This window comes from Neodiprion lecontei, chromosome 6 (assembly GCF_021901455.1).
Source record: "Neodiprion lecontei isolate iyNeoLeco1 chromosome 6, iyNeoLeco1.1, whole genome shotgun sequence".
Taxonomy (NCBI): Eukaryota; Metazoa; Arthropoda; class Insecta; order Hymenoptera; family Diprionidae; genus Neodiprion; species Neodiprion lecontei.
Window position 1 is genome coordinate 3,164,987 of NC_060265.1, and position 15,405 is coordinate 3,180,391.

The following is a 15,405-nucleotide window of genomic DNA, read 5'->3' on the forward strand; positions in this document are numbered from 1 at the left end:
ATTGATTCCAGCACTTTTCAAAATCGCGAAAATTTTCGCCAAAAACACAAAGGGGTTAGCCTTACTTTTTTTTTTGGGCAAAAAACTTTTGGTCTCAGATTTGATTTAAACGACCCTTATCTGACCAATTGGACCCTCAGGAACTCAGAAATCGCAGCGAAAAGAACGTAGGACCAACAGGAGAGAAATGGCGAGCGAAAAAGCACCTGCTGAAAAATGTCGAAAATTCAGGTTCTGGTTTTTTGGCTGTAACTTTTGATGCGTTAATCGCAGCGTGTTGGGACTGCGCCCAATCGATTTCTCTCGCAAAATTACGTCCGATCAGTGCTACAATTAATTGATCCCAGCACTTTTCTAAATCGCGAAAATTTTCGCCAAAAACACAAAGGGGTTAGCCTTACTTTTTTTTTGGGCAAAAAACTTTTGGTCTCAGATTCGATTCAAACGACCCTTATCTGACCAATTGGACCCTCAGGAACTCAGAAATCGCAGCAAAAAGAACGTAGGACCAACAGGAGAGAAATGGCGAGCGAAAAAGCACCTGCTGAAAAATGTCGAAAATTCAGGTTCTGGTTGTTTGGCTGTAACTTTTGATGCGTTAATCGCAGCGCGTTGGGACTGCGCCCAATCGATTTCTCTCGCAAAATTACGTCCGATCAGTGCTACAATTAATTGATTCCAGCACTTTTCAAAATCGCGAAAATTTTCGCCAAAAACACAAAGGGGTTAGCCTTACTTTTTTTTTGGGCAAAAAACTTTTGGTCTCAGATTCGATTCAAACGACCCTTATCTGACCAATTGGACCCTCAGGAACTCAGAAATCGCAGCAAAAAGAACGTAGGACCAACAGGAGAGAAATGGCGAGCGAAAAAGCACCTGCTGAAAAATGTCGAAAATTCAGGTTCTGGTTTTTTGGCTGTAACTTTTGATGCGTTAATCGCAGCGTGTTGGGACTGCGCCCAATCGATTTCTCTCGCAAAATTACTTCCGATCAGTGCTACAATTAATTGATTCCAGCACTTTTCAAAATCGCGAAAATTTTCGCCAAAAACACAAAGGGGTTAGCCTTACTTTTTTTTTGGGCAAAAAACTTTTGGTCTCAGATTCGATTCAAACGACCCTTATCTGACCAATCGGACCCTCGGGAACTCAGAAATCGCAGCAAAAAGAACGTAGGACCAACAGGAGAGAAATGGCGAGCGAAAAAGCACCTGCTGAAAAATGTCGAAAATTCAGGTTCTGGTTGTTTGGCTGTAACTTTTGATGCGTTAATCGCAGCGTGTTGGGACTGCGCCCAATCGATTTCTCTCGCAAAATTACGTCCGATCAGTGCTACAATTAATTGATTCCAGCACTTTTCAAAATCGCGAAAATTTTCGCCAAAAACACAAAGGGGTTAGCCTTACTTTTTTTTTGGGCAAAAAACTTTTGGTCTCAGATTCGATTCAAACGACCCTTATCTGACCAATTGGACCCTCAGGAACTCAGAAATCGCAGCAAAAAGAACGTAGGACCAACAGGAGAGAAATGGCGAGCGAAAAAGCACCTGCTGAAAAATGTCGAAAATTCAGGTTCTGGTTTTTTGGCTGTAACTTTTGATGCGTTAATCGCAGCGTGTTGGGACTGCGCCCAATCGATTTCTCTCGCAAAATTACTTCCGATCAGTGCTACAATTAATTGATTCCAGCACTTTTCAAAATCGCGAAAATTTTCGCCAAAAACACAAAGGGGTTAGCCTTACTTTTTTTTTGGGCAAAAAACTTTTGGTCTCACATTCGATTTAAACGACCCTTATCCGACCAATTGGACCCTCAGGAACTCAGAAATCGCAGCGAAAAGAACGTAGGACCAACAGGAGAGAAATGGCGAGCGAAAAAGCACCTGCTGAAAAATGTCGAAAATTCAGGTTCTGGTTTTTTGGCTGTAACTTTTGATGCGTTAATCGCAGCGTGTTGGGACTGCGCCCAATCGATTTCTCTCGCAAAATTACGTCCGATCAGTGCTACAATTAATTGATCCCAGCACTTTTCAAAATCGCGAAAATTTTCGCCAAAAACACATAGGGGTTAGCCTTACTTTTTTTTTGGGCAAAAAACTTTTGGTCTCAGATTCGATTTGAACGACCCTTATCTGACCAATTGGACCCTCAGGAACTCAGAAATCGCAGCAAAAAGAACGTAGGACCAACAGGAGAGAAATGGCGAGCGAAAAAGCACCTGCTGAAAAATGTCGAAAATTCAGGTTCTGGTTTTTTGGCTGTAACTTTTGATGCGTTAATCGCAGCGTGTTGGGACTGCGCCCAATCGATTTCTCTCGCAAAATTACGTCCGATCAGTGCTACAATTAATTGATTTCAGCACTTCTCAAAATCGCGAAAATTTTCGCCAAAAACACAAAGGGGTTAGCCTTACTTTTTTTTTGAGCAAAAAACTTTTGGTCTCAGAACCGATTTAAACGACCCTTATCCGACCAATTGGACCCTCAGGAACTCAGATATTGCAGCGAAAAGAACGTAGGACCAACAGGAGAGGAATGGCGAGCGAAAAAGCACCTGCTGAAAATTGTCGAAAATTCAGGTTCTGGTTTTTTGGCTGTAACTTTTGATGCGTTAATCGCAGCGTGTTGGGACTGCGCCCAATCGATTTCTCTCGCAAAATCACGTCCGATCAGTGCTACAATTAATTGATTCCAGCACTTTTCAAAATCGCGAAAATTTTCGCCAAAAACACAAAGGGGTTAGCCTTACTTTTTTTTGGGCAAAAAACTTTTGGTCTCAGATTCGATTTGAACGACCCTTATCTGACCAATTGGACCCTCAGGAACTCAGAAATTGCAGCGAAAAGAACGTAGGACCAACAGGAGAGAAATGGCGAGCGAAAAAGCACCTGCTGAAAAATGTCGAAAATTCAGGTTCTGGTTTTTTGGCTGTAACTTTTGATGCGTTAATCGCAGCGTGTTGGGACTGCGCCCAATCGATTTCTCTCGCAAAATTACGTCCGATCAGTGCTACAATTAATTGATTTCAGCACTTCTCAAAATCGCGAAAATTTTCGCCAAAAACACAAAGGGGTTAGCCTTACTTTTCTTTTGGGCAAAAAACTTTTGGTCTCAGATTCGATTCAAACGACCCTTATCTGACCAATTGGACCCTCAGGAACTCAGAAATCGCAGCGAAAAGAACGTAGGACCAACAGGAGAGAAATGGCGAGCGAAAAAGCATCTGCTGAAAAATGTCGAAAATTCAGGTTCTGGTTTTTTGGCTGTAACTTTTGATGCGTTAATCGCATCGTGTTGGGACTGCGCCCAATCGATTTCTCTCGCAAAATTACGTCCGATCAGTGCTACAATTAATTGATCCCAGCACTTTTCAAAATCGCGAAAATTTTCGCCAAAAACACATAGGGGTTAGCCTTACTTTTTTTTTGGGCAAAAAACTTTTGGTCTCAGATTCGATTTGAACGACCCTTATCTGACCAATTGGACCCTCAGGAACTCAGAAATCGCAGCGAAAAGAACGTAGGACCAACAGGAGAGAAATGGCGAGCGAAAAAGCACCTGCTGAAAAATGTCGAAAATTCAGGTTCTGGTTTTTTGGCTGTAACTTTTGATGCGTTAATCGCAGCGTGTTGGGACTGCGCCCAATCGATTTCTCTCGCAAAATTACGTCCGATCAGTGCTACAATTAATTGATTTCAGCACTTCTCAAAATCGCGAAAATTTTCGCCAAAAACACAAAGGGGTTAGCCTTACTTTTTTTTTGAGCAAAAAACTTTTGGTCTCAGAACCGATTTAAACGACCCTTATCCGACCAATTGGACCCTCAGGAACTCAGATATTGCAGCGAAAAGAACGTAGGACCAACAGGAGAGGAATGGCGAGCGAAAAAGCACCTGCTGAAAATTGTCGAAAATTCAGGTTCTGGTTTTTTGGCTGTAACTTTTGATGCGTTAATCGCAGCGTGTTGGGACTGCGCCCAATCGATTTCTCTCGCAAAATCACGTCCGATCAGTGCTACAATTAATTGATTCCAGCACTTTTCAAAATCGCGAAAATTTTCGCCAAAAACACAAAGGGGTTAGCCTTACTTTTTTTTGGGCAAAAAACTTTTGGTCTCAGATTCGATTTGAACGACCCTTATCTGACCAATTGGACCCTCAGGAACTCAGAAATTGCAGCGAAAAGAACGTAGGACCAACAGGAGAGAAATGGCGAGCGAAAAAGCACCTGCTGAAAAATGTCGAAAATTCAGGTTCTGGTTTTTTGGCTGTAACTTTTGATGCGTTAATCGCAGCGTGTTGGGACTGCGCCCAATCGATTTCTCTCGCAAAATTACGTCCGATCAGTGCTACAATTAATTGATTTCAGCACTTCTCAAAATCGCGAAAATTTTCGCCAAAAACACAAAGGGGTTAGCCTTACTTTTCTTTTGGGCAAAAAACTTTTGGTCTCAGATTCGATTCAAACGACCCTTATCTGACCAATTGGACCCTCAGGAACTCAGAAATCGCAGCGAAAAGAACGTAGGACCAACAGGAGAGAAATGGCGAGCGAAAAAGCATCTGCTGAAAAATGTCGAAAATTCAGGTTCTGGTTTTTTGGCTGTAACTTTTGATGCGTTAATCGCATCGTGTTGGGACTGCGCCCAATCGATTTCTCTCGCAAAATTACGTCCGATCAGTGCTACAATTAATTGATTCCAGCACTTTTCAAAATCGCGAAAATTTTCGCCAAAAACACAAAGGGGTTAGCCTTACTTTTTTTTTGGGCAAAAAACTTTTGGTCTCAGATCCGATTTAAACGACCCTTATCTGACCAATTGGACCCTCAGGAACTCAGAAATTGCAGCGAAAAGAACGTAGGACCAACAGGAGAGAAATGGCGAGCGAAAAAGCACCTGCTGAAAAATGTCGAAAATTCGGTTTCTGGTTTTTTGGCTGTAACTTTTGATGCGTTAATCGCAGCGTGTTGGGACTGCGCCCAACCGATTCCTCCTGCAAAATTACGTCGAAATAGTGCATGAAAGAATTTATTCCAGCATTTTTCAAAATCACCAAAATTCTCGCTAAAAATGCAATAGGGTTCGTCTTTTTTTTCCTCCTTGAGCAAAAAATTATTTGCGGTAGATTGGATCTTAGTGACCCGTTGTCGACTGATCGGACCTTCAGCAGTTCGAAAAAGTTATCATGAACAGCTCACGACCGACAGTTGAGGTAATGCAATCCAAGTGTGTTGAAAATTGATTATTTATTAATTGAAATACAGGTCATATAAAATAGAGGTCATGCAATATTCCAGATGACATCCAGCATGCTGATACTCACGTTCCACGTTATAATTATGATCATCACTATCTGATAAAGGATTTTCATATTATGCTAAAGGCAGTGTATGCTGCACACTCAGGTCGTTATATAAGAATCAGATTTGTAATGCACTTTCTCTGTTATTTTTAACTTGTTAAATCAATACACACTGACACTCAAACACATGTACTTGAATTAAGACATATTGAATAAACTAAAACATCGACTGAAGAGATTGTGATTTTTTCTCCCCACCTTCTCGAGAACCCGTCGCAAATTTCATATATTTCGATCGTAACTTACGATCCCGTTGTAAATAATAAGCCTCTCTTCTTTACGATATATGAACACTAATCGTACTCTTAAAAATCCAAAATAAACATGCAGAACAGCTCGAAAAATACCAAGTACTCTTGTCTTTCGGCTGTATTTCTCGACCCGTTGTTTACAGCGTATTCGAATTGCACGTAATCGATTCCGATCGTAAAATTAGGTCGACAACCCTGATTTCATGCAGGGTACCAATGAATGTAATTGAGAAAGCTTTTTTCCATGTCTTGGCTTCTGTCACGATTACTGTATGATGCGCGTTCGCAATTACTTCTGAACCCGGCATCTTTGCATCGCTTACTTCATTGATATAGATGTTGAACAACATGGCCGAGTGAATGCCTCCTTGTAGGATACCTTGTTTCTATCCCTTTTCTGCTCACCATGCTGCCTATTTCGAATTTTTGCGGTCTAGTTTCCAGGTAGCTTCTATAAACAATCGCATGTTAACTTGGCTTTTTTCCAATTTTAAAATAAAGTCCATCGACAAATATTACAAAAGTTTTATTTACAATCATAAAAGCTTGATGATTTATCCATACATTGCAGTCATGGATTAATTCAACGTGGAACTGACCATACATTTTTAAAGCCATAGTAATTAGTCTTTACTAATAAGAATTAAATTTCAGCCATTACATGACGGTTTGTTCCAGTTTCCATCGCCATCGCAACATGTTAGCTTAGCTGATCATTAAATTTTCAACATCTAAAAATCTCCAGTGATTATGAATAATTATTGGGAGACGTATGAAAAATTGTTCGCTGGTATGCCAGAGAGCGAAATGTGTCATTATTTGAGAGCTATAGTTTACAGAGTGTTAGTTTATAGAGCGTGGATAGGAAAATTCTATGCTGTAAAAATCGTACAATAGATATGAGTTACATGTTGTCCCTAACGGTGAGCTAATTTCCTAGTGATTCTCCAACTAGGTACACAGGGCCTGGGCACGACCAGGGTCGGAGATGAATCATAATGCAAATACGGAAGATATAACATATGTCAAATAACAATATGCAGCTGCTTCGTGGTAGCGCAATCAAAATGTCATCGAAACTTGCCTTGACCAAGTTGGTAAGACCTCAATCGGGTTCATGATAAGCGCAGTCTGGAAGATGCGACATCCATCGTGTCCTTCATCTTCGTTCTCGCATTACATGGGATTGTTCACTTTCGATGCATACCTATTATACAATTCGATGCTACGACCGTTTCAGAATTTTTATTACGTAGTTGTACACGAGGGTTTTGGCATCTACACCCCACAGGTAATCGATGTGATTAAATTTGGCATAAGGGATCTTGTACTTCTCGATAACGTTGGGTAGTTTATCCGCTAGCCGCGCCACATCCTGCGAACACGGGACATACACTGGATTACATAATGCCAAACTTTAAGAACACTTATAGAATTTTCAAGGCAGTTACTCGTTGATTCAGTACTGTTATTGAAACTGCAGTGATTGTCATATATAATATGTGATATAATTTACAAAGACAATTTGTAAATTTTTTACTCAAAATAGTTTAATGCTATCTGCGGTATCGCAGTTATAAAATATAAAGAATATAAAACTTACGCGTGGATCAGTCATGAAGTCGTTCTCGCTGTAAAATATCGTGACAGGGACTTTGACTTTATCAAGGTTGTATTTGGGCGGTTGAATGCTACCATAAATTTCCAGGTTCTTCTTTTTCCCGTAGTCAAATTTTTGAAAAGACCCTACAATGAAATGTTTGAATAAAGTCGGCCATTCATTTATATGAATTAATAAAGTGATTTCGCTTCATCGAGCTTATAAGATGTTTAACATGTTTACAATAACCACTATAATGGTATCGGTGACTGGAGATAGATTGTTGAGCAATAACTACAAATAGATGTCAACTGAATATTTATGATCTCGCTATTTATATTAGTGATTCTATATCAATTGCTGTAGCTGCTGACAATAATTTAAAGTGGCAGTTGTCACAGCGGGAATTATTAGTAGGATCGAAAAGCCGATATTTGATGATGGGAGATGTTGCAGAAAGATTTTACGAAATTTTCAGATATTTTTGGAAATTTCTAGGGATTTTTACAAACAATGAAAGAAATTTAAAATTTTGGGATAAGCTTGAAGATATTGTGAGGCAATGTTAGAAGGAAATGTATAAGAAAATTTGGGGTATAGATATGCACAGGTATACACAATTTCAACAATCATTTACCCCTGGGTTTTCACGTTTTTGCTACTCGAATGTCATTTTCTTGATTATACATAGTAGAGGATTACAAGTACCTCATTTTAAACATTGCTCAATGAGTCGCCGCAATTTCGGTGATTGCTAGTTTTTGAATCTCAAGTTATTAAGCAAATAATGCAAGAGATTGAATCAATAAGTCTGCAAATCACCTTACGTGTAATTAGTGTATACAAGTATTACAGGTATACGAAAATATACACCCAACACATACGATTTCGCAAACGTGTAAAGAGTTTTCGTGTTATATTTACCGATATACCGAAGTGTCATGCAAAAGGTAAATTCAAGTTCTGTCTAAAACAGCTACACCACATTGATAACCGACGTGTGTAACTATTTACTGCTTATTCTACATTCCATTGTAATAATTTGGGAGAAAGTTTATCTATAGATAGTCTTTAGGTATAACATCTATGCAACTTACCTGACTGAACGCTTTGTCCGTAGTGAATAATCTGCTTGTACGACGAGCCGGCGGGAAAGTGGCCAAAAATTAGAGGTAACATCGCTTTGTCTAGTTGATTGCTGCCAAATCCAGCAATAAGGTAAAGCCATGATGTGCACACGCCCTTTGTCAATGGCCCAGGAGCATTGCGTATCAGCGTACCCAGAGCGCGGGCCTGGAGCTTGTTTCGCGGAAACCACTGGTGAATGTTGCAGTACGAAGAACCCCACTGCACAGCATTAATCAGACACAGTATAAGTACAAAACACATCGTCGCATTGCTACTTGTCATCATGGTTGCGGAATAAGACATTTGTTACGCATCATGGTGGTTTCCAACCGCAGGACGTGTAAAAAACTAAAATTTATGGAAGAAAACAGAATTGTCGACCAAGTATTGGCAGGAATGGATCGCAAGAAATATATGTGCAGATAGTAGAATATTGATGCAAGTATGTACAAAGTTCATGTGGGAATCAGATATCATATAAAGACATGTAAGACGATTTGCAGTGGTTAATATACCACAAGTTTTTATCGGTCATGTTCGATCGAATACTCAAGTTCTCCTCAATGCTGAGGAAAGATCAGTGCAACAATATTTAGTTGGTCTTAAATTCGACACGTCAAATTTATTCCATATAAAATCCTATGATCAGAGCCCAATCACAATCAGTATCAGCGAGAACTTGAATTTACGATGAGGCTTACAGTTAATCTTCAGGTATTCGGGATATACATATGAATTATAAATCAAAAAATGTAAACCAATCTTGTGATTTCATTAAAATTTGAGTAAAAGTTACAAAGGATTTATGTTTCCCCGCTGTACCAGTTTGCTCTTGATAATATTTATGAAGAGCCCCTACAACTAGTACCTACATCCTCACAATTATCTGTGTGGAGACAGGTAAAAAAGAAAGGTGAACCAAATGGGACAACCAATAGGAGAATGTTTGTCACTTGGTGAAATCTAGGGAATGCTTGTTATTTACCTCCATAAGATTGTAAAAGTGTACGGTGCACTTGATCAGCGGACTTCTTTGATGCGCCAGAAAGGCGATTGGCGCAAGACTGACCATAGCCCTGATCTTCGAGTTATACTCCGGTAGCTCACTCGCCATTACATAGAAAATCGTCGTACCTTGGCTGTAACCGACGTAGTACATCGACGTGTGCCCGGTAACTTCGAGGATGTAGTCGATCATCGCTGGAAGATCGTAGTAGCCCATCTCGTGCCAACTTGCGGAAACCGGACAATTTCTTGAATTTATACGCGTTTTCGAAACCTACCCTTTCACGATTTTTACGGTGAGAAAAAAAAAGGGAATAACGAATGAGGAGATATTTAAAGCTATTTAATATAATATACTCTGACGGAAATTTCATATATATGGCAAAACCCAAACTTTTTTTCAACTTAATCCTTCCGGAGTTTACTCAATTAATTAGATATATGCACATATTTTGAGATATTATGGGTTTATTATATGTTGCCTGAAAAGAGTCCACATCACTGATTCTAGTTTTCTTAATCTGTAGTTTTTTTGAAACACTATTAACTCTAGGATTAAATACTCACGAATGCACACAACTCCATACTGATATATTATACATAAGGCCGTTCTTCATGCGGCTATCATGTGTATTGTGTTTAAATAAATCCATCACAGTAACATCTGTTTTTTTATATACTTTAAAATAAAGAAATTTGTTTGTCAATTGATACGGTTTTGTTATTTTACTTTTTCCTGATTTTTCTAATTTACCCCATCGTGCGTGAGTTTCATTCAATGAGTATCATTCAATATAAAAAAAAATTAAATAAGTAACGAGTTGATTCACTGGAGTTGGGTTAAACTGAAGCGACCGTACTAATGGCATAGGCGTCATTTCGAATTACATAAGTTGTATACCTGCCTATCTAAATTATGTACATACAGGAATTGAACGTCGTATATGATATTCGTGACAGGAAACGTAAATTTACCTAAAGTCCCAAAACTGCTTGTCTTTGATCGTGTACTGTTTATGAATCTGGGAGTATGCATTTCCTCGGGAGTTTCCAAGCCAAACGTCATAACCACTGTCACACAATGCGTAAGCTGTAATAACGTTAACATTTATAAATAGTTGGCGCACCATGTGGGGAACATATAGTAGCAAAAAGTCTGACAAGAACCTACTACAAGTTGCAATTTTATTGATCTTTTTCTCCGATAATTTAATATATACTTAAAATACATGCAGACCAATGCAATCATTCATTTCACGTCTATCATGGTCGCAAAAATTACGACATTAATGACAACATATATGACCGAAAGTGTAGAATTCCTGACTTCCTTCTTTATTTGCCGTGGCAGTTTGGATAGAGTTTTCAAAATATTCAATTTGCTCTCGAGTTGTACCAAGACAGTGGGTGAATTTTATTGTTTTGCAATCCTTTAACATTTATTTTTTCACTCTTCTCTTCTACATCAATATATACTTTACTTCGCAATATGGCAGCTCTTACAATTAGAGGACCTAAAGTTCTAGAGTTGAATAAATGATTTTAAGAACATACGATCAATGTGTTAATTTTGAGGATCATGTCAAAAGGCGTCAGGAAAGTGGCGGACTGGAAGTTAGTACAATAATTGCATAGAACTGGAAAATTGAATATGATGAAATATTATAAATATACGCATAAACAAGGAGACATTATGTAACGAAGAAATAGTCGGTTTTATTACTGTATTGCCACTTTATTGACTCGAAAGGTGGGACCAATATACAAAAAAATAGTTCAAAATTGAGAAAAAGAAAGAAAACCAGAAACATCGGAAACCGCATTTGAGGGAATAAAATATAAAAGGTAATCATATGCGACTCTTATCCCGCTTTTCAGATCAATAAACTGGCCACAGTCAGATCGAGAATAAATTTCTTATGTTAACACGGGAATAAAACCAATCATTGGTTGTCATTCGGTTATCAGCGCGGTGTGATTTAGGTTCACATAATCTCCCGGTAGGTATGCAGCTGAGATAGTGCCGATAATGCACATTACACAGATTATACTTTAGACTATAACTTAGGGTTATATTGTAATAATGAAAACTTTAGTCCCAAAGAACCAAAAACCGATAATAAGAGTTACAAAACCATTCGTAACAGTCGTATGCTTAGGGAAATCTAACACAAATGACTTAGATTTGACTCCAAAAAGCGCTGTCCATATATTCGCAACAGATGTAAAATCTATATTACATATTTTACCGTTTAGCTACAATTGTGAGTCCGCGTCGACTGCCAAGCCACATAAAAATATCGTTTTAGAAGTGAAAGTACATGCAGATCTGAAATGTAACTTTGTTTGCTGATCTACTCGAAGAAGGGCAGAAACCTTCCAGGAAATCGCCCGGTATATATCTTATATATCAATTTCATCGAAGTACCTGCGTCACAGCGGTGAATAAAAAAGGGCAAAGATTGTTGTCGCGCCCGACAGGAGTGCCGGAAGTTTTTATTTGGGGCGGTTCACGACAAAAAAATCAAGAATTCGACGGCAAATTTATTTGTTTATGGAAGTGCGATACTCACCGAGAGCCTTTTGTGGTCCGAGAAGAACAAAGTCCGCGGAACTGGACAGAAGACCGTGAAGAACAAGTACAGGCAACCTGTCGTTCAAGACCCTTGTTGGCCTGGGTCTTCCGGCAGCTGATGATAAATCCTCACTCGATCCCGACTGTACTGGACTATCCTCGTCCGTTGCAGTTGTGCCAATGGGTATCCTCTCGGACAAAGGCCGGGGCACACGATGCATTTCAAGACGATATCCATCTTTCGTCCAGGCGTGATGAGTCTCGGCTGGATAACCGTGCAGTCTTATTAACTCGGGCTAAAAATGAACGGTTCGCATTAGTTGGCAATAGAGCCCGGATAAATTTGTGTTGAAAGTGGGAAAATATGTACAGACAATAAAGACTTGAAAACTAAAATATGGAAATTAGAAAGTGTATTTTCTGCCTCCAAACATCGTATTTTATTTAGAAAACAAACTAATTAAGGATTGAAAATGATGTAATTAAAAAAATATGTACTTACAAGTTAATCCGGACCCTAGTTATCAATGTACCGTACATGCATGCATTTCCCTTCGGATCAATGTACCTTATACGAGCGAATCGCGACGGAGTTCTCGAGCACGCTGAACCGACAACATAATTCTTTTTCAAGGCTCTCCACGCTCCAACGTGTTTACGATGACGCAATGCGGAAACAAATATAACTATGCAGATATTTCTATTGACGCCAATTGCGGTTTAAGTAAAACCGGTAACTGTATATGTATAGGCAGATACATATACGCGGTGTATAATACCTGGCAAACGCGGATAACTAAACTGGTCAACAGTGGTTTTGTTGCTCTTGATATTTGAGTCGTCTTAGAAAGATTCGATGTCAACGACCTTAGGAGGAAGCATAGTTTTTCGAAATTGGCTCTAGTTATTTATTTTATCGACATTTTTATATATGATTCAAAAAAGCAATGTTTAGGTGAAAAATTCGATTTCTTTTTTTTAATATCTAGTTTATCAAAAAAATACTATCAATAACTTTATTTCTACTTACTTTATTCGGACACAAGTATAAAAAATGTAAGAAATATAATACTTTGTTGTTCTCGCCATGAAAAAGAGGGCACGACAAGTTTCTTCGAAAGGGGGTGTATTGGGGTGTTCCGAAAAAAATTAAAAAATTTCCCTCAAACACGCATCAAAATTTCGGTCGAGCATCTTAAATAGAATATCTCAGCTAAATACGAGCTCTTAATATTGGTTTTTTACCATTTTCCATTTAAATAACACGTAAAAAAATGTAGGAAAATTTTTGAATTTTTTTTTCTCATAAACATCTGACGTATAAACCATCTAAACGTACATCTAATAAACTATCTGTATTAACAGATTCTTATAGGAAATTTCACACTTTATAAAAAAACTACTGATATAGAATTTTTCTAACTTTAACCGTTCAAGAGAAATTCGCCTATAAACATTAAATCATCTCGAATACAATACTACAATAACATAAAAACCAGAGCCAATCTAATATAATCATAATTATATTCGTAAGTTTTACGTACTCAAACATCAGAATTCACAGAAAAAATCAGAGCAACAAGAAAAAGTATTTATTTCGTAGAGCTGTGCTATCAATGAATTTATCGGTAAGCAAGCACGATGCAAATTGTCACGTCATGCCAAACGATTTGTCGATAAAACTCCAAGAAAACAATTGCCCGAATTCCAACGAACCCGACTATTTTGCTGCAGGAAACGTTCGGCGTTTACGTATACAATGTGCGATGTCACTGTACAAATATCAAGTTAACGAACTCCTACCGTACGTAAATAAAATGACCCTCTTCTAGATTCCATAATTCTCTGAAACGTATACATGAAATTGACATTCTTAGCTAAGTGTTTCCTTTTGTAACGAGCATATTTTCAGAAAATACGCCTCTGCCAGATTTGACCGCGGTTATGAATATAATCCGGAAAAACACAAAATATACTACTACTAGCCAGGATCTAGCCACGCTTCACACTGTTGTGTTCCAGGAGGGTTAGAAAGGAAATCACTTGCATATTTCGATCGATAAAATAAGCGTTATACATGGGTGATTGGTTTTTCAGACGGTTTCACGTCACCAGCACACCTAGAATATTTCTTTCGTAAGTACAGGGACTTATTTTCTTCTCTACTTTAGAAATTCACATTATCACCTGATATACGTATATTTCCATTCAAGACAGTATACGCTAATAGTACGTAATATATACAGTATGTACATAACAGGTCTACGTGCCGTCGGAAGTTTTATGCCTTTATTCTAGATAATTGTATCTAAGATAATCATCTTATTGTAAAACGTCACAACTATCGACAGTTGGAATTGAATGAGAACGTGGGTTTGATACCCGCGACAACAGTGCAATGTGTTGTGACTCTCAGACACTCGACAAACAGCTTCATGCGTCAGGCGGCGTATAACGCTCTCTGTTTATACGAGTTTCATATTCCTGGAGTTCACATAATTTGTTATCTAGTTAAGTCGAGCATGAAATAACAACTAGTCACGTTAACGAAAGGATTAAAAATACCGCGCTAAGCGTGTTATACGTTATACGGTATAATTCCCTTAGATCCATTCTGACACATTCAAGGCCACTGATGTAGCTGCTGCTACCTGTTCGCGAACGAGTCGAGAACTATGTATAAACATGTGGATACAAAGATTCCTCAAACACAAATTTCTGCGTCGTAATAAATCGTTTAAAGAGCAGATTTCAGTGATCGAATCAAAAAGAAACGATGCCCGCCGACGTTGTATTAAATGCATGCACGTACACGATAATGTGAAGTGAGAAAAGATAACCTTTACCAATAATCTATGGAAGAGTTGATTGGGAAATTTTAGAGTGTGCGCAATTATTGCAAAAACTTATCGCCGCTATGGTACGGGCGGGAAAAGCGAGTCAATTCGATGCAACGCGACGCTTGTAGTATAACGAATGTCCAGTTACCACGGCATCACGTTACTTCTAGCGTACCCTTGGAAAACAAATATCAACATGATATATTATACCATTGCATACGTACTGTCGATATGTGAACTTCGTCGTGATCCAACCCTTCGGTCATTATACGAGGAAGGCGGCAAGGATTCGATCAAGAAGTAGCAATTATTCACAGCGGAGCAATTGCCACTTGAGTGGGTAACGTCGTTGTTTACGATTCGGGAAACAAACGCCACGAACTCGCTGTCAGAATCACGCACGAGACACTGGCGCAGCTGATCGCTGAACGGCTAGATTCCGGGCTGCTGCGCAGCCGTCTGCGCATTCTACGCGCATGCGCAGTGTCCCGACTCGCGTCTCATCCAACAACACACGAGTCACGTGATCATTCATTTTTCAAATTATGAAGAAACCGCCTCCGGCAAACGATCGTGGGTTCGGAGTGACCGATCTCATATGTACCTACTGTATGCGGGTACGGTAAAGCATCGATTAACCGAACCC

General features: G+C 38.9%; 1 protein-coding gene across 4 annotated transcripts; it reads right to left on the reverse strand.

Moving 5' to 3' along the window:
• Window positions 1-5,225: 5,225 nt before the first annotated feature.
• Window positions 5,226-15,182, reverse strand: LOC107220657 (lipase 3). 4 transcript variants are annotated; one of them, XR_006904941.1, is made up of 8 exons: window positions 14,984-15,182; window positions 11,918-12,215; window positions 10,320-10,434; window positions 9,325-9,592; window positions 8,309-8,558; window positions 7,215-7,357; window positions 6,146-6,986; window positions 5,226-6,062 (listed from the first exon to the last, which is right to left on the reverse strand). XR_006904941.1 is itself a non-coding variant. In XM_046743203.1 (7 exons), exons 1-7 carry the CDS (start codon window positions 15,023-15,025, stop codon window positions 6,837-6,839), a joined length of 1,266 nt encoding a protein of 421 aa, XP_046599159.1. In that variant the 5' UTR covers window positions 15,026-15,182; the 3' UTR covers window positions 6,123-6,836. The 4 variants fall into 4 exon arrangements, 3 of the variants coding, with proteins under 3 accessions (XP_046599159.1, XP_015514818.1, XP_046599160.1); XM_046743203.1 differs by lacking the exon at window positions 5,226-6,062 and having other exon boundaries at window positions 6,123-6,986; XM_015659332.2 differs by lacking the exon at window positions 5,226-6,062 and having other exon boundaries at window positions 6,123-6,986; window positions 9,325-9,571; window positions 14,984-15,181.
• Window positions 15,183-15,405: the final 223 nt, after the last annotated feature.